Source organism: Takifugu flavidus, chromosome 8 (assembly GCF_003711565.1).
Source record: "Takifugu flavidus isolate HTHZ2018 chromosome 8, ASM371156v2, whole genome shotgun sequence".
Classification (NCBI taxonomy): domain Eukaryota; kingdom Metazoa; phylum Chordata; class Actinopteri; order Tetraodontiformes; family Tetraodontidae; genus Takifugu; species Takifugu flavidus.
Window position 1 is genome coordinate 9,562,171 of NC_079527.1, and position 25,574 is coordinate 9,587,744.

Here is a 25,574-nt window from a genome sequence, read left to right on the forward strand (position 1 = left end):
ACACGCACACACCTTTGTATGATTGTATTCTCAGCAAATGGAACTGCAGCAGACTCAAGGTCTTTCATGAATAGAAGCCAACACACACACACACACACACACACACACACACACACACACACACACACACACACACAGCATACAGAATACAGGCATACAACCAAACTCAAAGACACAGAAAACCCAATAGTTCCTGCGTCATTACAGTGGCCATCTGTCAGTATGCAGGCACACACAGTCTTGGCTGTGTGCACGTATGTATCCACTACAAACACACACACACACAAACTCAGATCCTCTTGTCGATGCTACACCCACATCTATTAATTTCAGTTTCAGTCTGACCCAAACCTAAAGAGTCAATCCCAATTCACCCCGTCATTTCTGGTCTAAACCCAAATTTGGATGACAGTGTGTGGGGGACACCAAACCAGGGCCCAATGAGACCTAGACAACAATGCGTGCACGGACTGAGTTTTGCGTGAAACAGACTTACAAAACAGCCCTGCTCTCCCCGGTTCTCTCACTTCTTGTCCTGTCCTCTTTTCCTCTCCTCTTTCTCTCCATCTCTACCCACGTGAATCTGTCTTTTTGCCCGTGTCTGCCAAAGACTGATGTCATTGTCCACCAATGCGCGGCCACCGGCGCTCGGGATGAAATGATAAACGTTGAGTTATAATCCCGCGCTTTAATCCACACCCCTCCCAATCCGCCGCTTTACAGCATCCTAACATCTGGAGCGACCTTTCCACTTACGCACCATGCGTGCTCTCTCTTTTTAAAAAGCACACATACGTGCGGAGTTCTGGACGGAGGGGGCGGAGGAGGACACACACATTTTGGCCTTCGGTAATGATTTCACATTATTCAAAGATGCCCAACTGTGCGAGGCAGAGAGAGGGAGAGGGAGAGAGATGAAAGATTATTTATTTCTCTTGGGTGGGAGACTGCGAGTGAGTGAGAGTCAGTGGGAGGGAGGGCGGCAGTCAGAAACAAGCAAAGTAATTCCTCAGCGGAGAACAGACGCTGCCAGAGCACGAGCCTCGGTTACTGCACCTCTCTGACGCGCCTTTAACGCCAGCAAACAAACAAACAAACAAACCTGTTACATTTTTTTTTACCCCATTTTGACAAACCAACAGCGGCGACCGGGAGCAGAGTTCTGGGTCTGGATAGCGGGGGGTGGGGGCTGCAGACGCACGCACCTCCACTTCTCCAAGGCGCTACAAGTCAAGGTAAGGCTGGCAAACTCAAAGCCTGCGGGACTCTAGCACGCACACGGTCCACAGGAACGATTGCGCGGGTTAAATCAAATAGATTGGAAGATTTTTGGAGGAGAGGGAAAGACGCGTTCACGGGCGCGCTGCTGCTGGTGCTGCTGGTGCTGAGGCGCGCTGATGCCGCCGTGAAAAAGCTGCAGCGGAAATCTCCAAATGTCCCAGAAAAGATGTATAAAACTTCCCGGAAGGCTAAAACTGGGCTGCAATGGATGATATTGACAACTTACTTGTTGATTTTTTTTCAGAGGAGGATATTAACAAGTGATTGTGGGTTTTTTTGCCACTAACAACTAAACTTTAGTGTGGTTTTATTTATTTTTTATCCCTCCGCTAATTTTCTATTCCAAATATGCTTTCTATTCAATATTGGAGACAGGAATGATGTTTCTATGATAGCTACCACTCACTATGGAGGATCTGGCTTTCTTTGTTTGTTTCATTCATCACATGTTTTTAGCTGTCCTCCATCATCGCCCTCTTAATATGCTTTATGTTTGATCGGTGTCCAACATCCACATGTTAATCATCCATCAAATATGGTTGACAAGTCTCCATCGGTTGGCTTATGGGCAGCAGGCTGGCTTATGTTGGATCAACCTTAAGTATTTTGAAGCTGTTTGCTGGTAACGTATGGGTCATGCAGTCTACTTTAGTGGCAGAGCAGCCAGAAAGAGACAAGCGGAGTGAGCGATTTTACACAAGCGTGTCAGAACTCTGTTTCTTATGACGGCCGCAACAACTATATGACATTTCTGCAAGTCCAATCTACTGGCCTCATTAACTTGCTCTATATGAGTTCGTGATAAACGAGGGGAGCAGATGAGAGAAGAGGAAAAGATCAGAGGAAATGTGGGGTAGGCTACCCGAGCACTGCACCCCCAGAGAGACACTGGGAGGATGCTGAATCAAGAACGTGTCTGAGGAAAAGAGGCAGCGATGACAAAAAGAGGGCAAGATGGGGGTGGGAAAGGTGAGAAATGGGATGTTTGCATCACTTTGCTCATGAGATCTGCTTATTTTTTATGTATATATATATGTGTGTGTGTGTGTGTGTGTGTGTGTGTGTGTGTGTGTGTGTGTGTGTGTATTTTTTTTTGGTGGTGGGGGGGGGTCTTTAGTTGGGGAAAAAGCTTCTTGGATGATTCACCACACATTAGGTGACGTTTCAGGTGCCGCTCCCGGTTCACACCTGAACCGCGAGCTGCCTGTGTCACGTCATGACTTCAACCAGCTCTCGATGCTGCCGTTCACCTCCGCCTGCCTCTTCATAGCTGCTGTCCTTCCAGACAACCTGTAAGCTGCAGCATTTTGTCTGAGCTCCGGAGACCTTATCTAGACTTTGCTGACAGGGTGCACCCTAAAGGATAAAAGGCTTTCAAATCATTTGTGCGCTCTTTTTTTCCCCTTGTGGTTTATTCTTCATATGTCATAATCAAATTTCCTTTTACTCTTCCGCTTTGCTTTTCACTGGAAAACACCGACACTCCCTGCTTGTCCTTTTAAAGACCGAAACTCATTTTGGAGATTTTCAGATGGACGACCTTTGACTTGTTCGCATTTGGATGATGAAACATATTGAAAGCTGCATTTATTAATCATCAAACATGAAAAACGATACTGTAATACGCGAGTGGGTTTAAATTCGCGTCACGTGGAAAGCTGAAGAGTTGAGGGTCAGCACATTGTTGCCGATCGGGAGCTGATTTTTAAGGCAGCTTAAAAACTTCCTTAACATTTCAGAAAAAACAAATCTTATTGAAGGCGTTGGTCAGCGTCAATAGTTGCTTTACTTTCTGCTGACGTGCGTATTCAAAATGCATAGTTTAATTAACCAGTGGGATATATTCACTCAGTAAACGAGGAAGTGCTGACACAGGCTCAAGGTCGTGTAATTAAACATCTATATAGAAGCGGCGTATTTCTGTATCTTGAACTCAGCTAAATGGAACAGTGAGTTTTGACTGTTTACAAGCTCACGAGGGCGACCAAAACAGTTCATCGAGGTTAATTAACGTAGCTGTTACCACGTCGATAGAAGGGTTCTCCTGTCACGGCGAAGCAGACGTGGCCCAAAGGACGAGCGGTTCTCACGTGTACAGTAAGAAGGATCAGCCCACGTAGTTCATCAAGTGGACTCACAGCAGCCTGGATGGAGACAGAGGTAAATCTGCTCGTACAAAGGGTAAAATCTCGCAAGAACGGGACAAAAAAGAAACATTTCAATGTTACTTATTGATTGCCAGAGAGAAAGAGCGCCGCATGCACGAACTCTGCCCCAAAACACATAAGTCATTTTAACAGATTTACTGCTACACCAATGGGAAATCTAAAGCCGGCCTCGCGCGATGATGATGCTGCAATGCGGGCATCAATATCCCATTATATCACGATGGCATCCTGTAATGGCTGATAACAGAGGATGTAGTTAGGACCCTCTGATTTTTAACCGCTTCCTACTAAGACTGCGCTGCAATTCAGACCACTGCGTCCAAAGAGGTGCGTCCATCCGAAGACGCACTCGCTCCGTCACCGGTGTGGGTCAGGGTCATTTTCACATAAAAAACAGAGAATATTTAGGACGAAAACATTCCTCGCTTCTTTCCTCAGGACACACCACCTGTGTTGCACTTGGTGCATTTCGGGATAAACTGCACACACAGCATATGTTTGTTTCTTCCCCTTAACTGAGTTTGGTGCCAGGGGTTTCTCATGTCCTGCCCTTCCTCGCTCATCTTCTGCCTTCTTGCACTCACTCGCTCTCCTCCCATCTCATCTGCTCTCAGCCTCTTCCAGCTGAGCCCTCCACATGCATTATGTAGCCATCTATCATCCGGAGCTATTCGGTGTATTTTCGTGACACGTGGCAGTAATGCAAGAAAAATGTCCTTTCCCTTTTTATAATAAAAGGTGCTGTCAGAGGAGTATGACCTCTAAGTACATCCTGGGGCAGTTTAGTACGGAGACCACTCAAGTAAAAGAATATGCTACTTCTAGGATTCAACATTTCATGTCTTTATTGCTCTTCAGAATATAATAAGATTGATAATAAGAATTTCTTTGCTTTGAAATTCAAGAAATGGGGGAAGAAGAGCTGCATCCAGAGCTAAGGGACAGGACGGTGTCCAGGCACAGATCTGGGGAACTCCACAAACATTTAATCAAAGGTTCCCAAGCCCACAGTGGTCTGTATCGCACTGAAAGGGCGGTAGTTTAGAAGAAGCAGGACTCTTTCCAGAGATCACCACCAAACAAAACCGAGTAATTTGGGGATGAAATGTCTGTGGCTGAGCTTGCAAAGCAAATCCACAATTCTGAGCATCTGAAATATACATTAGGGTTAATGAGCTTAATACAGTAGATTCTGTCTGCAGGACACCTGATCATTACAGTAATAGCAGCTGTTATTACACAGAAGTCATAATGCTGGAAGTCTGTTTACCATACAGCAGTTTAAGTGGGTTTAATGGATCATGCTGACATCAGCCCCTTCATTCACAAAGCCAGAATGAGGCAACCAACGTCACCCAGTAATAATCAGCAACAAGCAGGGGAGTGTTTTGTGCATTGGTTGCATTGGTTTTCTAGTTAATAACATTTTAATTAGACAAGACATCAGAATTGTGACTCATGCAGGATGTTATCATGATGGAAAGTTTTCCATCAACCGCTTGGACTGGGCATTTTGCACAAGTGTTTAGCTAACTCTAAATGAGTCAATGACTCGTTTGATTCTGGCGGATTTATCAATGCTACAGTTAAGAGGAAGGAAAATAAACACAACACATCTCCGATGGCAGGAATCCCTCCTGGAAACCAAAATATTACCAAGTGATCCTGAGCCAGAAACTCCTTTTACAGAATTTCTAACATTTTGCAGATGGAGATAAAGATAGTAAAACAGGCGCACTGGCCAATACTCCCTGACAGAGGTAATACACGTTAATACACCGACACACGATGTCAGCCACAATACACACACACACACACACACACACACACACACACATGCAGGGTTATAACAATGAAATCTACAGTATACTGTTATTTCAAGCTGCGGCTCCTCTGTGGTCACGGTCTACGGCTTGTGCTCACCAGTTCCATTAGAGCTGACTGGAATGTAGAATCAGAAATTATGTTTTAAGGTGAGTCGGCGAGTTACACTGACCTTTAATAAACCCAGGAGGAGTTCAGGCTTTGAAATCTGACTGACAAATTCGAACGAAAGCCTGTTTTACAAAAATTCAACCATTAAATCCGTACTTTTGCTTCCATCAGCCATCAGTCACGTGGTTAAAAAGAGCTCTTTCACTTCACTGGGGTTCAGAGCCACCTTGATTGTGCAGATGAATGGGTGTGATTCTGCTCTTTGTTTTAAATTAGTGAGTTAACCAGTGTTCCGGTGCTTGTAATTATGTAGAGGGCTGAAACATAAAAGACCTCCTAATGTATTTCCCTCTCCCTGCGGCTCTGGAGGCAGGAAAGAGAGAAAGTGTGACAGCTAGACGGAAAGAAAAGATGGAGTATTTCCCAGTGGCCGTTTTTTTTAGAGAGGGATTAGAAGCACTGATAGGAGACCTTCCAGCCACTGTGACACACTTCTGTTCCCTCCAACTGAACAATTCTGTTCCCTCCAATTGTCCCTTTGGAGGCCAAGTAGGTGCTCTAACACACTCCACCCGTCCCAGACGTGCCCTCACCTGTTAATTGGGTTTTTCCGCCGGTGCCAAAAGCTGTGGTTGTTTTAAACATTCATCCATCCATCCATCCATCCATCATCCATCCATCCATCCATCCATCCATCCATCCATCCATCCTCTACCGCTTATCCAGGGTCAGGTCACGGGGGCAGCAGCCTAAGAGAGAAGCCCAGACTTCCCTCTCCCCAGCTACTTCTTCCAGCTCATCCGGAGGGATCCCCAGGCGTTCCCAGACCAGTCGAGAGACATAGTCTCTCCAACGTGTCCTGGGTCTTCCCGGGGGTCTCCTACAGGAGGGATATGCCCTGAACACGTCACCAGGGAGGCGTCCAGGGGGCATCCTAACTAGATGCCCAAGCCACCTCATCTGGCTCCTCTCAACGCGGAGGAGCAGCGGCTCTACTCCGAGCTCCTCCCGGATGGCAGAGCTTCTCACCCTATCTCTAAGGGAGAGCCCAGCCACCCTACGGAGGAAGCTCATTTCAGCCGCTTGTACCCGTGATCTTGTTCTTTCGGTCATTACCCAAAGCTCATGACCATAGGTGAGGGTAGGAACGAAGATCAACCGGTAAATCGAGAGCTTCGCCTTTCGGCTCAGCTCTCTCCTCTTCACCACTACGGACCGGTGCAGAGTCCGCATTACTGCGGACGCCGCACCGATCCGCCTGTCGACCTCCTGCTCCATTCTTCCCTCACTCGTGAACAAGACCCCAAGGTACTTGAACTCCTCCACTTGGGGCAGGATCTCCTCCTTGACCCGGAGAAGGCACTCCACCTTTTTCCAGCTGAGAACCATGGCCTCGGATTTGGAGGTGCTGATTTTCATTCCAGCTGCTTCACATGCGGCGACGAACCGATCCAGTGATCGTTGGAGGTCACGGGCCGATGACGCTAACAGGACCACATCATCTGCAAAAAGCAGTGACCCGATCCTGAGGTCACCCAACCGGACCCCCTCAACACCTAGACTGCACCTAGAAATTCTGTCCATAAAACAAACTTTGTTTTAAACAAAGTATCTAAACTGGTAATCTGGTTCTGCAGGAAATGCCCCGGACACAGCTGAGAAAATGACATAAAAGGCACAAATACAAATCTTGAAGTATGAATAACTGTATCCTGCCCTGTGTCAGATTTTAAAAAGGCACATACATAAAGCGCAGCAGTAATTATAAGTTAATATCAAGGCTGTCGCTCCGAGTTGCAGTCACTTATTGCCTGCTTTATTGGCCTTGGGACTAATGATGTGTTCTTCCTCCTCCAGCCTCGGCTACATCACCCCTTACATAACACCCCAAGCTGTTGTAAAGGCGGATCCAAATTGCCACTTCTGTATCAGTCCTTCAAATGTTTCTCCCCATCCAATAATAACACTGGCTGCCAAATTTAGTCACCCTCGTCCTCTGGTAGCTGTCCTCCTGAACGTAGATGACGGGCTTTAAGGTCTTTTCAAGTTGAAAAAAAAGGGCTTTATCGGAGAGAATGCAGAGAAAGAGAGAGACTGATTAGTGCATTTAAACACCCTTTTAAATTGGGGGGGTGGGGGTCATAGTCCCAGGCCTCACATTGTGTGATCCAGTTGAGCCGGAGCTACAGGTGGAGGAATGCTCTCCACACTTTGTGCATCCTCTCTCTCATCTGCCCCCTCCCTCCTCGGTCTCTGAGGATGGATGAGTTTAATACCGAGGCGCCCGAAAACAAAGGCATATTTCCTCCCCAACGCTCGCTCTTTGCCCAACACTTTGCGACCTTCCCTTTTCCTCACCTCCCTCCCGGGGGAACTGTTCACGTGGTGACTTGTATTGGCTTTCGTTGAGATGTGCTAATCGTTCCGTTAGCCAGATGCTCACAGGACATACCAATACTCTATTATAAATGTGCATCAGTACAGAATAATTGGACGTCTCCGTAGGACATTTAGCAGCCTTGGTGTGTGTGTGTGGGGGGGGGGGGGGGGGGTGGGGTGAGAAATGCAGAATCAAGAAAAACTAGGAGAAAGGCAGCTGAAGAGGAGAAAGCTCAAACATGCTCTGCCTTTGCTCTGACCTGGTTCCAGTTAATCCGCCTACTTTACACGACGAACATTACCTCCACACTGTATTTATAGAGCCTTTTGGTATCTGTCTTCGTGTGTGTGTCTATGGACGTTGTGGGTTTTTTTTCTTAAATGTACAGTCATGTTTGCAGTGTAAATGCACTTAGTCCTTGTCATGCAGAGGTAGGGGGTCTGACACTATGATGCCAGAACAAAGCTGATCCATTTTTAACCCCCAGCTTGCGATATGAAGGAATCGTTTGTGGGTTTATAAAATGGTGTCATACAGTTTCTCTGATACGTCTAAGAGCGCCGCACCAGGAAGGCTCTCAATTTCATTTGCTCCACGGCTCTGTCGACACGTCATCGGCCAATTCTCGTCTGCCTTGGCTGTTGCGTGCCGATGTCAGCATGCGAAACACATTTCCTGCCGTCCCGCCCTTCCTGATCTGCAGCGCTTAAACATATTCGTCATTAAGAATTGATCACACAACATTCCAGTCAACTGGCTAATCCACACAAACAGCAGGGCAGTCTGCTTCGCCTTCAAGTGTCTCTTCAGATTAGTCTTACCGCCCACTTTGTCGCCATGGGGAATCTTCCCATCTTCTGTCCTCAGTGTATTGTGTTTTCCTTTCTGCTGAATTATAAATTGTGTGCATGACAATGGACTGACTGACTTTTTTTTTGAGGAATGCAAATCTTGAATGGTGTCACATGGTTGTTGGGTCATCACCCGCATATTCTCTGATCCATTCTTTCTTTTTTTCCCATTCCTGTCTCACCAGACAAAGGAGAGTAGCATGTGTTTTAACTGTCAGCCACCTACTTGCATCAAAAAAAGAATGATCTTACTCCATGGCTTTTTTTCAAAGTTCTGCTCAGCATTTTAGTGAGAAACGAGTGAAGCCAGAGCTGCCGTACTGGTTTTAATCATTGACCAGGAACCGTGCCTGAGGAAACCTGCAAAGTACCTGAAGGGCTGCACACATGAACTGGGATTTTTTGGTAACTTTGTTTTGCTACAGTTAGGGAACGATTGGTATGGTTAAACTGGAAAAGAAACCAGTCTTGTTAGCATCAGTACTATAGCTGCATATATCTACATGAAGCTAATGGAAATATTGATATGACTGTTAGCAACTCCCACTAAAAATGGGTGTTAAAGTCAAAAATGTGATCATATGAAACAAATCATTGTCATCATTATGAAATAAATGGTAATAAACGGCTCCGCTTCCATCGGCCACTGAGAGGAGGGGAGGGGAAAGCTCTGTAAATATTGATAAGGGTGTGTTTTGTTCATCATCCGGTGCTGACCCCATTACCTTCTGCTGCCAAAAGTGCAGATGTTGGTTGTAATGGTCACTCCAGGAAGCCTTGGTTAGGGCCAGAAAGGCTTTTTTTTGCGGTTGGCAAAGGTTATAATTGACGCGTTTTCCATTTAATCACGTTGGTTGTTTTCTCAACAGTCAACACAAAACTCAAATTTGAATCAACAGCTCTATTCAGAAGCATAATTATGCACTTCTGAGGTCAATTTTTAGAAACAGAAATGTGCAGAATGGATCTCTCTTTGGAAGAGCGATGGTAAATGACTAGCTTGTGCACATGCTGCACAGGTATACTGCCCTCTATACGTGTGAACAATATACCCACATACTGCATAAAAATAGCAGCCAGCTTGTCCTACACGCAGCTCCATAGCCTTCATGGAGACCTCTCCTGCTTCATGACTCCAAAACTTCCCTCTCTTCTCCTCCTCTTCTAAGCCCCTCCCCACACTATCTCTCCAGGAGAGAGGATTTTACGCCTGTAGTCTTCTATCACACTGAATATTTCATATAAACACTGCATTTTTTTTCTCTTAACAGGCACTGCTGACTTTCTCACGGAAACGTTCTCACTTCCATGGCCCCATGCTCTTTATATCTGTCATCTTCCATGGTTTGGCTTCATTCTTCATGCTGCCACGTTCCCGTCCTCATCACCAGCTCATTTTCCTTATTTCAATATTGCCTTTTCCCTCCCTGGGACCAGCGCTCAGCTTTTCCTTGGTTTCACTTTTGATTTTCATTTAGTCTCATCCCACTGGTTTGCCTCTCTCTCTCAAACAAGTCCTTGTATTTTGTTTGTTTGTTTTTAATATTAATCATTTAAAGAATAATCTTTTAAAGAATAATCCCCAAGCACACTGAGAGAAACACTGATGTTACTTGATGTGACGCTGCTGGCAGAAACCTAAAAGATAAATTGTTCAAGTGTATGACTCTGATTAGCATGTCCTGACTACCCTTTTCATTTTTTAGTCTTCCAATTCAATGTTATTTTTTATTAGAATTCCTTAAAGTAAGCCCTCAAAAATGAATGTCTTATAGACAGATGGAGGCATTATGGGAATTTCAGGAGTGATTCTTATTAAAAGAGCTCCTGCATTTCAAAGTGATGCTTTAGCGTCAGATGTGTCATACAACCAGTGCATCGTTATCGGGTGATAGGTTGCGTTGTTTCATCGGGTATTTTCAGAATAAAAGTGAGGCCCTAAATTGTGTTGTATATTTTGAGCAAATCAAGATCAAAGCATTTATACTCGCCATTCTTAAAGCTGCTTCGTATGAAGGAAAGACGGAGCGTTTTGCTTGCCGTTATTTTCTCTGATAACCAGAATTTTTTAATGAGCTGCTCTTATTTTGTCATCACATTGGCCCGCCGGGTGGTTGGCGAGCATCACCGGTGAGTGATTATGAATATGGCATTGGTTTGTATGGGCTCCATCGTCCACACAGGAATTCCTCCTCTCTCCTCTTATTTACTGATCCCCCTTCGCCGTCTTTAGCATCATCTGCTCTCATAACCTTCCGTCTGTCTGCCGTTCCCACTCTAACTTTCCCCTGAGACCAAATGACCTGATTTTCATGTTAATACTCGCGCTATTGCTGATTTGTTCTCATCAGGCACAAACATGCACGGACGCGGAAGGTGTGCAGAAATAGCATAACTCCCAACAGCAGTGTGCACGCGCTGTCTCCAAATATTCCTAAAAAAACACAAACTGTTGCGCAGCACCTGTCATACACAATTTTACGAGACCGTGTGTGCGTGTCTGTGTGTGTGTCTGTGTGTGAGAGTAAAGCCTTCAGGCCTCAAACCACCGCCGATGTGAACAGGATCTCAGAAAAGCTCACAGGACTAAAACTCGTGCTGAACCGAAACAAACAGCTGTTTTGGAGGCTGTTTTGTCTTCAAACACTAAACTACCGAGCCTGTCTCCTTTAAACTCATTTGGAAGATAAACGCGGTGGATAATGACAAACAAACCCGTTAAAGTGGGGCCAATGTTTTGGCTCCACAAAAAGCTTCATATTAAGTGACTAAGTTAAGTTGCATTTGTTTATTTGCGCCACATTCTGATCAACCCCCTCAGACTTGCTGTGATTGGCCGTTAGTCTCTGCATTAGAAACGCTCCACATCCTGGTAGCAGACAGGCTTCTACTGGCGTGGAGAGTTCGTAAGCAGGCCACTGTTGTTGTCTACTGTTGTCCATCAGGTGTTACCATCCACATTTTTCTCAACATTTCTCAAAATTGGTCAGCAAAAGCCTAGGGAGGTTTCCAGAGTCCATCTTTTCTGTCAGCTAAGCTAGCAGGCATAATCCCTTCACCAGGATAGCCCCGGGGCACATCCTGCAGACACACATGCATTACAGATCTATACCATCTGTAATTCATACACTAAATGATGAACAGGGCGTGAGTCATTGGCGTTAACTAACTCCACCATGGAAACTAATCTTGTGCAAGTCTCAGAACCACCACAGATGGAGCAAAAAACCCCTCGTCTCTGAGATGGCGTCAAAACAAAAATCAATGCTGGGGATGAAAGTGAGCTAGGAAGAGAGTGATGGGAAAGAAGAAAAGGGATGGAGAGCGTTAATAATATATTATAAATCACCCGCATAAATCATGTACAAGCATTTACACATTGAGAGCATCTCTCTCATATAGTAAGAGGAGCACTGGAGAAATATTTATGAACACTGTCTCTTTTCTCTCCCCTGACACACACACACACACACACACACACACACACACACACACACACACACGCACGCACACACACATACATACATACATACATTTATTATAATGTGATGGCAAGCCTTCAACAAACAGATCAGAAGTGAAATAGGAGAATCAAGGTTACTTCCTATGAAAAATGAGCCACATCTGCACTATTCACATACATGACACTCATTTTAAACTCTAAATACCAAAATGCAAATGGGGCAGTTTTCTCCCCAAATGCAGCAGCTGTCGCCTGAGATTCACTTTTGTACAGTGACACCACATTAAGTGTCCACTGAAAACAAAGATGCTGAGACTCTACTTGGGTTTGGCTCTTCAACAGTTCTGCATCCCCAATGTCTGGACACACGTTGATAAGGAAGTGTTTGATTTGACACTTGATTTTTTGGGATTTTTAAAAAACATTTTTTGGGCAACCGCAATCATCCATCCATGCCCAAAGCCATCAACTCCAGCTAGAAGTGTGATTTTGGGAGGTTATTTAGGTTTGTGTCACCTTTTTTGCCAAGCTTCCACAGCTATCGACAAAGCAGTCAATCAAACCATCAGTGAAGTGCCAAAGAACTTTGAGGGATAAGAAAATTCTGATCTATTCATACTGCTGAAGCATCGGCACATCGAGCAGCGGTTTGTTTGAACCAGTGGCACAATGACATAAAGTAAATGTCTCACTTCATAAAACCACTGTGAGAATGCAACATATGTCACATCTTTACAGTATCTTGGACCAAACTCTACATTTGGGAGCATTCCCTAACAGTGATTCTTCATATTTGACCTTAATTTGGACATTCTGACACTGCAGATTTTGTGCTATAGTGCAGAATTTTCTGGTCAATGTTTCATTGAGCTTATAAACAGTAAAAAAAAGTGAAAATTAAAACCTCTCATCCAAATTCTTCCTTAGATCCAAAGAAACAGAAAGATCCATGAAGCAGTTGTACTTAACAGAGGAGAAAACAACAGCATCATGACATGAGGCTGCAACTTTCTGTTCTGCAAATAACAGCAGATTCAAATAGACTAATGATTGATGTCATGCCACAGATTGTTTTATTCACCACAACATTGTCAGGTGGATTTGGTTTTTTTCATTGAAAATGAGCTCAACTCAGCTTAAAATTACTCGCTGACTTGGTGGATGAGAGCTTTTCTGCAAGAGGTTTTAGTAAATGTCCATTTGGTCAGACATACAAAGCCATTTAGCATAAAAGCAGCCTACGCCGCTGATGCTCACACTTGTCCTGGGGCTTTTGAATCCCTGATTTCTGATGTTTTTTGGCATCTACATGCAGGACAAATATTGTAATAGTATGCTCTGACCTCAGTGCAGTTCCATTTTTCTGTTGCAAGTTGATTGGCAGATGTTTCACACTTCAGGTGTGTCAGGTAAAAACAGGAGGCGAAATACTTTTCATGCATCTATTTACATATTTATTGAAGTTTTGAAAACGTTTCAACAGCCTAGCTCCTCACTGCTTTGATGAGAAGAGAATATCGCTTGTCCTAATGACGAAGTGCATATATGTCACATTAAAATCACAAAAAAGGATCCAAATGTTTTCAGGCTAAAAGGCTAGCCAGTAGATATGTTCTGTGCATGAAGCTTTGCATAGGCCCTAAACTTAGAATTAGGTTGTTCATAGCAATAATAATAATATGAGGGTAAAGCTATCAGAACCATTCCATGCAGTCTGTTTACTGGAGGACGCTATCTGTTCTTCCTCTCACTTGCTGGTTTTTAGAAAGCAGAGTAATGCTGATAATTAGCTCCCATCTGGGTCTCCTCTTCATCTAGCTCGGCTCTTCTCTCCTGTGTACTCGGCCACATCCTCACAACTCTCTTATCTGCCCCACTTTTACGTCACAGCATCCTGATAAAGCCTGGGACCCGATCTCAGGCACCTCTCGAACACGTGCCCACGTCCGGCAACAAGCTCTAAACGATCCCTGCGTAATTCCATTATGGACTTGCTGGAAATGATTTTGTAGGCCTGAATGATATTCCTGACAAAGTGCTTTCAGCTGTATCCAGGCTATTGATTGTGTTATTATGTTCTAATTACACCCGCTGCAATTATTACGCAAGCGTTTGTGTCTAATTAAACTTTAAACTCCACTGATATTGAGAAAAAAGAGGCCATATCCCCCGCTGGGTTTTTTTTCTGTCAGCTCAAGCGACTCATCGATCACATCTTCGTCGATCGATGACACCCTGCTGAGGCCGTCATAACGTTTTATCCACGGTTGAGGAGACATGATGAGTCGCACTGGAAAAACAAACTAAAGCTGGGAAAAGGAAGCAAGGAGGCAAAATGTGGAAGATGTTATGGTAGTAAATATGCATATAAGCCCCAGCGATGAACTGGCGACTCATCCAGGGGTGGACCCTGCCCGTGTACCCTCCCCGTGACCCCGAAAGGGATAAAGCGGTTAAGAAGATAAGACAAGTGTTATTGTCAAATTTAGTGGTTGGAAACATAATGATACACCCTCTCCGTTACCCCCGTTAGCGTGTCAACCGTCAGACCTTGGTGGCTGCCGCAGCAGCCGTGGCCGCTGACGTTGCCGTGATTCAACCGAAAGAAGAAAAAAAAAGGTTTTGTTTTTTTCTTTTGAGGGTGAAAATGACATGATGAAACTCACCCAGAGGCAGGGAGAGGTGCAAAGAGAGGCTTGTGTGGGGTGGGACAAAGACAGAGAGGCTTCTAAACGAACAGGATAAAGACGTCACACCTGAATCGGTGCCGTCTTGAGACATGTCAGCCACTAATGAGGCACGCACGTTTGGTGTCTTTGTCCCCTTGACAGTTGCGCGAGCTGTGAAATGCTTGTGATGTATGGTTGTATGTTGCACACCTGGATGTACAGTGTGTGTGTGTGTGTGTGTGTGTGTTAATCAGGTGCTGGGTGCTCACATTGACATGCAAGGTCTGTCATCTCTTGTTCACACAGGCAGAAGTAAGCCAGGGTGGGTCACAGGCCCACCGCTGCTCCTACTCTTATCCTGAGGCGCACATTGACATACTTGTTAGGATATTCCACACGCACCGCCACACACACTCACACATCACAAATGCGCGTTTGCCGCTGATCTTTTTATTTTTTGTTTAACGATTTACTTTTGCTGTTAATCTGATCACAAATTGGCGTCGCTATCGCTTATTGGCAACGTGCAGATGTCCGGATTTGGGCCGCCGGGGACGTTTGTTGCAATGTCGCATCCGCATGAGAGCAGCGAGGACACGCGGACTCACCTGACCACTGCACTGATAACGCAGGAGGACAACAGCAAAGCGGCTTTGCGCCTGCAGTCGATGGGGTGTTTACATAACGCCAGGTTGCCATAAAACCTGCTTTCTATAAGCATAGATGGAGCCTTTCTTTAGGATTTGATGGTTCACACCGTAGGCAGGTGTCTCCAGAGTGAATTACATTTATAGAATCTTTGCTCTCTGCTCGATGGGTGGAGTGGGTGGAGCAAGAAGTGGATCACAGCTGAGCCCTGACTCCTTGGCCCATTTGATGCTCAACACCCCAGGTCATGTAGGTGTCAGGTGTAAAAATACAGCGATGTCACCAGCAGTGATGGTATCTTCTTATTTTTACTCTATTTCTGGAATGACTTTGAGGAATTGTAGCTTGATTATTTCAGTATTGATCATAATCATCTGCATGATATCTTTAGAGGCAAATGCAAATTGTTTCCCTGAATATAATAACAATTTTTAATGTTAATATCCGCTAACATTAGATCTCATCCTAGAGGCTGTTAGATGTTTGTCAGCACCATTCCCAACACAACTGCAAATGCAATTTCCAAAATATACTCTAATTAATCAGGTTTTCTTAAAAATTAACTTCACCTGGGGTTTTTGATTGATTTAGGTCACCAAAAATAAATTAAGAAACATCAAAACTAAGTTGAGTCAATGCGCGACATCCATTAATTTTAATTAATTAATAAACATTCAGCCAGTATCTGCAGATTGTAGGTGTAATTACTGTGCTCCAACAGAGGGGGCGCACTGTCTGATAGGGGAGAAATGACACGTGTGTGCTAAACGTGCAGTTTTGATAATTGCCAACAAATTACCTCATAAATGCTTTACAGTTAATATCATTTACTTAATGCTACCTTTATAACATTCAGATAACTGCAGTTTAATCTTTATAAACCTGATCATTGCTTTAGCGCTGCATGTAGATGGTGCATATCCCAAAATCTCTGTGATGCTTTCACACAGCTTAACTTCCCCAATTTGTGGGTATACTCATGACTCGCTCTGTGGTAAAGTACCAAAGTTCCATGTGGTACCACCTATTTTCCCAATTATTCTCTTTCAGACACACTGGTCCAAACCAGTCACGACACATCTCCAGTGACAGAGCGGCTTTGCAAATTGATTTTGGCTTGGAGCTGCAAAACATATTTTTTTTTTTTTTTTTTTTTTATTGTTCGCTGTTTAGCTGAACAGGGGACTGAATATCTCGGAAGGCTAAAGAGATGAGTGCAAGTGAATAGCTCTTTTTCTCAGAATAACCTTGACACTTGATTCGTTCCTTTGCTGCACAGCAGTAAAATTCAGAAAGTGCAAATAGGTGCGCAGAAACTGTCAGACACTGAGACACAAACAAGATCTGATTCAAGGTGCTAAACGTGAAGTGTAGGTTCTTGGCAGTGCCTGTTTTTATATATGAGTGTGCTTATGCTGATCTACTTCACTTATTTCACAGCATAATAAATCATTCTGAATTCTATTCACAAATAAACAAAGTAATAGAATATAACCGCCATTTTAACAGGCATGTGCAGCAGGATTATTCACTGCTGAGAGGGGGAAGAGGGGTCTCACAAACGTGGGTGCCAAATTCAGGAAGCTATTCACAGAGGCAGCAATTTTAACGACAGCCAAACATGACCTCACAAATGGTAGATGGTGTTTAGAGCATTGTGTTTATTGGCCTGGTTCTGGTAGCAGACCTTTCTGCCTACTCACTGGCAGTGCTGAATGAGTGCGTGTGCACAGGACACATTGAGCTCTCCATGCTATTCAGCTAAGAGCGATACTTGGAACTCACAAATGCACCTAGAGTCTCGAGAAAAAAATGTCTACTCTGGGTGAGTAATGTGCCATGGGATCAATAATCAGTGATCAATAATGTTTGTTAAGACAGATGACCCCAACAGGGGAACAATCTCACAGCCAGAACTGGTTTATCTCTTATTATTTCTCTGACTTTAGAGCCACTGCTCAGATAATTGCACTGGAAAGCTGCAGTGGAGGATGGTCGTGAGTGCCATTCCAGAAGATTTACAGTGGGACTAACAGGAAGAAGCGGCAGGTTTAATGTTCCCTCAGTCGGGTTTATATATGGTTAAAGGCCAATCTGGTGTAAAAAGGGTGCTGTTCTGACATACTTCAGCTTCTTATGGTCTGTCCACCTAAAATGAACAAGGTTGGTAGTTTTTCCTCCAGTCAGTGAATGCTTCCAACGTCGTAACTCCTTTCCTCTGCAGAAACTTTGCGCTGGCTCCTTTTTATACACTTTGTCCCCAAAGTGTATAAGTCATGGGGAGAAAATGGCCCCAAGTGCCAAGATCAGTTCCTATCAATCACAACAGCAGGAGATCCAGATCTGGGATCTGTCGGCTTCCTCAAGGAAGAAAAAATGTTTAAAACTTGACATAAGGTCATTTTATCGCTGACATTGTGCCAGCTTCACTTCTTTTATACCATTTCAACAGAACCTTTATCCTTACGGTTTGTCTTCAAGAGCTGACTGACGTTGGGGACAACCCTTCCCGGGCTCCTGACATCACACACAGCGTTATCGCACCCACACGCGCCCACACACAGAACATACCTGTGCACATACTCACATACACGGCGTGAAGCTGTGAGGTGAGGAGTCAACCTGCCTCTGCAGTTCTGCGTTTTACACTTTGTTCTCATGTACGCGCTCCACCTTTTCACTTAGTCACAGTGTACCTACCTGTTTCCCTTTCTGTTCCCCTCATTTCTCACCTCTCCCCCCAACTTTCAATCTTCCCTTCACATCTTCTTTCTTTTCATATTCTTCCACACCGCCTCCTACTCTCTGTCGGCTTCAGTGTGTATTGACTCAGTTCTGCAGGTGTGGAACCTGGTTATGGAACCTGGAGTTTTTAGTGTGACTTGTTACGTAAAGAATGACACTGTCACGATCCTGGAATTTTATCCCATTTGCAAACATGAAGGGCAGGTAAGACAGAGCCAGAGCGTTCCTCCACCGTTCTACAGGATGGACCCACAGAGTTTAAAGTTACTTTTGGGATGTACATACAGCAATGAACCAATAACTGGATGCATTTATGGGAAAAACCACAGTCATTGTAGACAGCAGGGTTGTCGGTTGTTTAATATACGATAAAACACCAAAGAAATCTCAGAATACAGATATAAATGTTAGTAGTAGCCAGAGTTTCTCCAACCTTTACTGACAATCTCTGGAAGTTAGTAGTCATGTATCGCTAAACACTCACTGCTCCCAACGAGACAGATGTGCTCCATTCACGTCAAGTCCTCCTTCACCTGTCCTGGAGCTTGTTATGAGCGTGGTGTTGTGCTTACATAACCTTCTAGTTTAGAGAAGAAGAAGGAAAAAAAAAAGCTGAACTTCCCTTGGCCTAACTGGTGCATTACACTTCCACGCAGATGCACAACCCTACACTCAAATTACATGTCACAAATCTGCATCGACCTTTGCATCTGTGCATGCGCACTCTCACACGTAACATGCACACTCCCAGATGCGTGCACGTATACAAGTCTATCCCGGCACCACTGGATTAGGGGTGCAGATTAAAGATTAGGGCCAACACTGGGATTACACTGTGCTTTCCGACCCAGCCTCTACCATAGATCAGAAGCTGACCCTATCATCTAGGGTGGTGGTGTTATACACTCACACACTCGTACAGGCACACAGACACACACCCACACACACACACAGAAAGATGAGAGACGGAGAAAGAGAAAGAGATAGCAAGGATTTGAAATCACTGATATCATTCCTGAATCTGGAATTAGTACGAAGAAATTGCCTTTGCCTCTTGAGGATTCCCATTTCTTCTCTGTTCTAAGTCCCCACATCACATTCAGAGTTTCCGCTCATACTTTTGTTATCTACTAAACACCCAGGCCTAAAGTCACACCATTACTTCCCCCAAATCATACCCATTAATCAGAATTCCCTCCGAAATGTCCCATTTTCTCTTATCCCATATTTCCCTCATCAGACAATTACTTGGAATTGGCTCCATCCTGAACCCCAACAAGAACAAAACAAGTGCCGATAGAGGTCTTTGAAAAGAATAAAATGTATTATTGGAAAAGCCGTCTGGTACAAGTGCAGGAAGAGAGGAAGGATCCTTATGATCGATGACTGAATCTTCCAGGGAATCTCTGTCCCTTACGGTCGATACAGCATTAGATGAGAGTGAACATCTAATGGTTACATGGTTGGATGTCTGTCTATATACTGTATATATATATAGATAGATAGATATATATATAGATATATATATAGATATAGATAGATAGATATATAGATAGATAGATAGATAGATAGATAGATAGATAGATAGATAGATAGATAGATAGATAGATAGATAGATAGATTGCTGATTCACTATTTATTTAGTACATCCTTGGTATTATGTGGCATCATAAGGTAATTTCGAGTGAGTTTTAACTTGACAGACATTGAGCAGAATCTGCAGACTTTAGTAGATAGAAGCTTAGTGGGTAGCTTAGTGTGTGTTGACGAGCCTGGCAAGGAACCAGGATCCTGGGCACATTAAAGCACACATTCTTTGAAAAGTTGACTCAGTTGTGTCTGTCCGGTATAGTCAATATTTTCAAAGCTCCCGGCGGTGGCGCTCCCTCAGTGTCTTTTGCTTCAACTACCGCAGGCTTTCATAGTGTTTCATCAGTACCTCTTTTCCTCTTTAACATGCTGGCCTTGCTGCTCAACAATCCCTTCACCTCATGTCTGTTACCCAAAAGGTTCCTCCTTGCATTGCCTCAAAAGAGTCTGTCTTACTTTTCAGGTGAATGCCGCCATGCCATTTGGGTGCCTTGCCCTGCGAGATGGGCGGACCTACGATAGCATCTCGGATGTCACAGACAAATATGAGTTTGGACAGGTCCTCCGAGCGTGAGTATCATAAAGATCCATCCGGAGAACCGTGCCTTTTCTGAGAGTCCGTGGCCATATGCTGCAATTCCCATATGGCCATCATTCTCCTCATGAACTCTTTTAATTGGAGCTGGGTATTTTTCCCCTGTGGATTTTGTTTGGCATTTTAAAGCGATTCACGGTGGAAATGGCAGAAAGTGATACAGCAAGAAAACAGCACTAAAAAAATCATTATCCCTAAAGATAGTCTTTGCTAATCTGTGATCGCTTATTTACACTGACACTTGAGCCTAAAAAAAAGTTAAACCTTTCTCCCGTGCTTTACAGAAAACACACACACAAACACACACCGCGTACATGCACACTAATCATTGTAAGAGGCCATATGTCAGCTTCTAGCCTCAGAGATTTCAGCTCATCTTTTATATAACAAACACACTGGCACACTTTAAATAGAGACACTTACTGCCTATCTACTCTCGTTGTTTGATTTTATTTTTATAAAATTACATGTAGTAATGTTGTGGCAGAGGTACAAGAAGAAAAATATTGTCTCATTCACTTTAATGCACCCTAACACCCAACATAGTTTGTTTGCTAATTTCTTCCTGCTTCCTGTTTCTCTCTCTCTCTTCTTCAATCCTATGTTGACTTTGCAGGAAGGAATTCTGTGAGTTGTGCCTGGCTAAAGACAGACAAAGGGACAAAGTGTTTTTCTGCAAGAAATTCCTCAAGAAGGACGGCAGGAAAGTCCGCAAGGCAGCCAAGAATGAAATCATGATCCTGAAATTGTACGCAGGCAGTTGGTGGACAGATGGATGAATGATTGACGGGCTCTGAGAGGCAGAGAGCTAGAGGAGAGACTGATTTGATTTTTTTGGTTTTTTATTTGAATAAAACATGCAATCATAAAGTCATTAATGTAAGGTATTGTTCATGTATCTCTGTCTTTAAGTGGAAGTTTAAGCTTATTGAGAAATGATTAAGAACTCTTTTAGCTTCTACCGTTTCAAAGTTACATTCTGTGAATATTTTTCAGACTAAACCACCCAAACATCCTTCAGCTGATCGACACATTCGAGACCCGCAAGGAATATTTCATCTTTCAGGACCTGTGAGTCTTTCTCTCCTCTAACCATGTGGGGCAATATGTACATAAATGTGTACTTCTGTGCAACTGTGAACCCCCCCTCCCACCCCAGCAGCCACAAAGGGAACGTGTTTGCTTTGATGAGATATTTTCTCTTAGTAACACTCGGCATTACTCAGGGCAACTGAAGTGCTGCTTTGCTGTAATGGAGTCTCTGCAGAGACTTCCGGATCAATACAGCAGAGCAGGTCAATTCCACGACACTTGTGTCTTGAGCAATTCCAACATTTGCAGCTTTATTGGAGGACAACACAAATTTACTGTGCTCACTGGGACTGCGGGCATCTGTCGGCACATATCAGTCAGTCTGCCTTTTTACGGCGTGAAACGTATTTCTGCAGAGAGCAAGAGTGTTTAGCCAATTCTTTTGGAGTAATGACCAATAGTCTAATTTTTAATTGCCCAGCTCTACCTTAAGGCCCAAGCAGATTGCCTCACTAATGGACAAACAAAAAACAGAGCAAAACAAGCCTACAGGGCCTTTTATAATGTTGTTATGTGAAGCCTTTAGTGAACTGTGGTGTAGAAACGTGTGTTTAACGAGTGGTTAGGGTTTTTTTATTGGAATATTCAGTAATTTGTCGGCACTAATTTCCGTGTGTTTGCGTGCAGCGCCACAGGAGGAGACGTGTTCGACTGGATATTGGACCAAGGGAATTACACGGAAAGAGATGCTTCCAATGTCATTAGGCAGGTCCTGGAGGCAGTGGCGTATTTACACTCCCTCAACATAGTTCACAGGAATTTGAAGGTGCGCAGTGATTTTCTTTCTCCTTTTTGTCATTATGATAAAAGAAACTAAATAAAAGCATTTACCAGGAGATTTTTTTTAAAAACTTCATCTGCTGCAGTTTACTTTGGTAAATATTCTCTGCAGGAATATTAACCACTGAGCACAGCGCCATTTCAGTTCAAAACTCGATTGATGTGCGCGTATACATCATCTCTGCAGCTTAATCCAATCTCAAGTGAAACACACTAAGGTCCACCAGCAGTGTGTCATATCTTTAGTCTTCATTATCAATCCATGAGGATGGATTTAAACCATGTGTTGGACTACATACTCCCCCTGCTGGTAAAAGATGGGTCTTCAGTCTGTGTCAACCGCGCATTGTTTAGCTTTTCTATAAATTTAAATATGAATTATGAACCCACATTTGGAGATGGCAATTATATCATCAAAAGAGGCACACATCAGATCAAAATCAAATCAAATCAAATCAATCTTTATTTATACAGCATCTTATACAATCCAAATTGTTTCTAGGCGCTTTCCATAATCCCAGGGCCTGACCCCAGACAAGCAACAGTGGCAAGGAAAAACTCCCCTTTAACAGGAAGAAACCTTAAGCAGGACCAGGCTCATGTAGGGGGACCCTCCTGCTGATGGCCGGCTGGGTAGAGAGAAGGGAGAGGGGGGAGGACAAGTAGAGGAGAGGAGAGGAGAGGAGAGGAGAGGAGAGGAGAGGAGAGGAGAGGAGAGGAGAGAGGAGAGGAGAGAGGAGAGGAGAGGAGAGGAGAGGAGAGGAGAGGAGAGGAAACCATGACCCAGTGGGGTGACAGAGGCCTGTCAGGTGATCATGTTTCTGGACCCCGGCAGCCTTGGCCTATAACAGCATAGCTAAGATGTGACCTAATGATTAGACGACCCCCTAAGTATGACAGTTTGTCTGTCTATGATAATAACTGGAACTACAGAATTAGTAAGAATAAGCTTTTTCAAAGAGGAAGGTTTTAAGTCTGATCTTAAAAAGAGAGTCAGCCTCCCGTACCTGGACAGGGAGCTGGTTCCATAGCAGGGGGGCCTGGTAGCTAAATTCTCGGCCCCCCATTCTACTCCTAGAAACTCTGGGAACCACAAATAGACCAGCATTCTGAGAGCGGAGCGGTCTATTGGGCTGGTAAGGTGTCACTAGCTCCTCCAGGTAGGATGGAGCTAGGCCTCTGAGGACCTCGTAGGTCAAAAGAAGGGTTTTAAAAATTATTCTAAATTTAACGGGCAGCCAATGAAGAGACGCCAGTACAGGAGTAATGTGATCTCTTTTGTCAATAGCTGTCAGAACTCTGGCTGCAGCATTTTGGATCAGCTGGAGGCTTCTTAAAGAGTTGTTTGGACACCGTGATAATAAAGAATTACAATAGTCCAGCCAGATCAGGTTAATTAAAACAAAGAATTTTGCCTTATAACACTTAAATAAATATGATATGGGCACCATGTGGCGGAAAATCACTATTGTCGTTGTTATTGTTATTGTCATGTGTAACAAATTACTGGAAATTTTGTTCTACAATGTTCCATTTTGTGATTTAAAGGTACAAATATTGAGGCATATTCAATATTGAAAACAACTGTTTTAGTAAGACCCCAGAGGGATTTTATAAAGCTTTGATTTTCCTTTTTCACAAAAGTAATAAATCTGCCTGCCTGATGATTTAAAATATATTACTAGTCTCCATAGTTTGAATCAGGCATGCCATGCTTTTAAAACCTGCAAACATCTGCTTATGATTACACATCATACATTTCTTTTTGTTCAGCTGGAAAACCTGATGTATTACGCCGAAAACAACCACAACAAAGTAGTTCTGCGAGATTTCTACCTGTCTACCTTTGAGAATGGACCCATTACGGAACCCTGTGGAACACCAGAGTACCTGGGTAGGATGCTGTTGTTGGTGCCAGTGTGTGTGCGTGTTTGTGTTTATGTGTGTGCTTGTGTTTATGTGTGTACATGCACATTGATGCATTAGCCAGGCATTCTCATCCCGGGTTGTTTATTTCTCTCAAACTTTGATGATATTATGTCAGAGGTGCTGTGAAACAGAATTTACTGCACTTAAGCCCTCTGCTTCTCCAACTCTTCTCTCTTTATGTTTGGTGTTATGCGTCCTGTCTCGTTCCCCTCTCTCTTTCTCTCTGGCTGGAGTTCATGTGAGGGCAGTCTGAAGTGCATGACTGTGCATTGGCCTCGGTCAGGATAGTTATTCATAAGAACAGATTGTGTATTCAAACACCTAAATAAGAGATGGAACCAAAGGCGCCGACAGGGAAGGAAGGCTGAACAGAGGACTTGGTCTTGGGACAGTTATAGAGAGTGTTGAGTTTATAAATAATACATGACAGGCAGTTTTAAGATCTCCTATGCTTTCCCTCAGCACCTGAAGTGGTCGCCCGTCACCGATACGGCCGTCCTGTGGACTGCTGGGCTGTGGGTGTCATTATGTTTATCCTGTGAGTTTCAATGAGTCATTAAAGTTCTCACGATAGATACAACAAATTCTAATTCCTCGTCCTCTTTTACAGCTTATCAGGTAACCCTCCGTTTTATGATGAGACAGAGGAGGAGAACACAGATCTGCATAATCGCATCATCTTCTGTCGCATCGTCGCCGGTGACTTTGAGTTTGACTCACCATACTGGGATGATATCTCCCCTGCAGGTACACGCCTCAGACGCATGCTGGCAATAATTTTATGATCACTGACTGATTGGGAAATATGATAAAGACATGATTTTTTTTCCTTTAACATGTTTCTCCCCGTGTTTTGTTTTCCCTGTCAGCTAAAGAGCTTGTCTGTCGACTAATGGAGGTAGATCAAATGCTGAGGATCACTGCGCAGGATGCACTTTGGCATGAGTGGTAGGCTAATTGTGAGCAAATGATCAAAGCTTTTTCTCATTCTGTACAAGATGTTGTAACTACTCGAATACCCATCTTGCCTCTTACTAGGATTGCAGGAAACGGCGCATCAGAGAAGAACTTGAAGGACGGCGTGTGTGCACAATTTGAGAAAAACTTTGCAAAAGCCAAATGGCGGGTATGAAATCACTTTTTCTTCTTTTATTGTGAATTTAGCTCATCTTTACAGAGCCTTCCAAGCAACGATGGGGGGGGGGGGGGGGGTAAAATAGAGGAAAGAGAATAAATGCGAGCTCCGTTAATAAAGGTGACCACAAAATGGCAGCAGTGATCATGATGATTTATCTGTAATGATGATTGCACATAATATGCTTTTAGCTCAATGTGCAACAGATATATAGTATGATTTTTCAAAAGTAATGGACATGATTATGACAATGTAGTGGGGGTTTAAATGCAGAGAACAACAAAAAGGATGTCCACTTGGCAGCACCGAGCTA

At 43.8% G+C, this 25,574-nt stretch overlaps 1 protein-coding gene across 2 annotated transcripts in view; it reads left to right on the top strand.

Moving 5' to 3' along the window:
- The first annotated feature begins 863 nt into the window (after positions 1-863).
- LOC130530587 (caM kinase-like vesicle-associated protein) overlaps positions 864-25,574 on the top strand; it is a 28,213-nt gene continuing 3,502 nt past the window's right edge. The window contains exons 1-10 of one of the 2 annotated variants that reach the window (XM_057041893.1): positions 864-1,235; positions 20,194-20,300; positions 20,942-21,073; positions 21,322-21,396; positions 22,045-22,183; positions 23,971-24,091; positions 24,589-24,664; positions 24,737-24,873; positions 24,996-25,074; positions 25,165-25,252. In XM_057041893.1, the coding sequence (XP_056897873.1) occupies positions 20,206-20,300; positions 20,942-21,073; positions 21,322-21,396; positions 22,045-22,183; positions 23,971-24,091; positions 24,589-24,664; positions 24,737-24,873; positions 24,996-25,074; positions 25,165-25,252 (942 nt within the window). In that variant the 5' untranslated portion in view covers positions 864-1,235; positions 20,194-20,205. The remainder of the gene's footprint in view (positions 1,236-20,193; positions 20,301-20,941; positions 21,074-21,321; positions 21,397-22,044; positions 22,184-23,970; positions 24,092-24,588; positions 24,665-24,736; positions 24,874-24,995; positions 25,075-25,164; positions 25,253-25,574) is intronic. The other variant, XM_057041892.1, reaches the window with a different exon arrangement.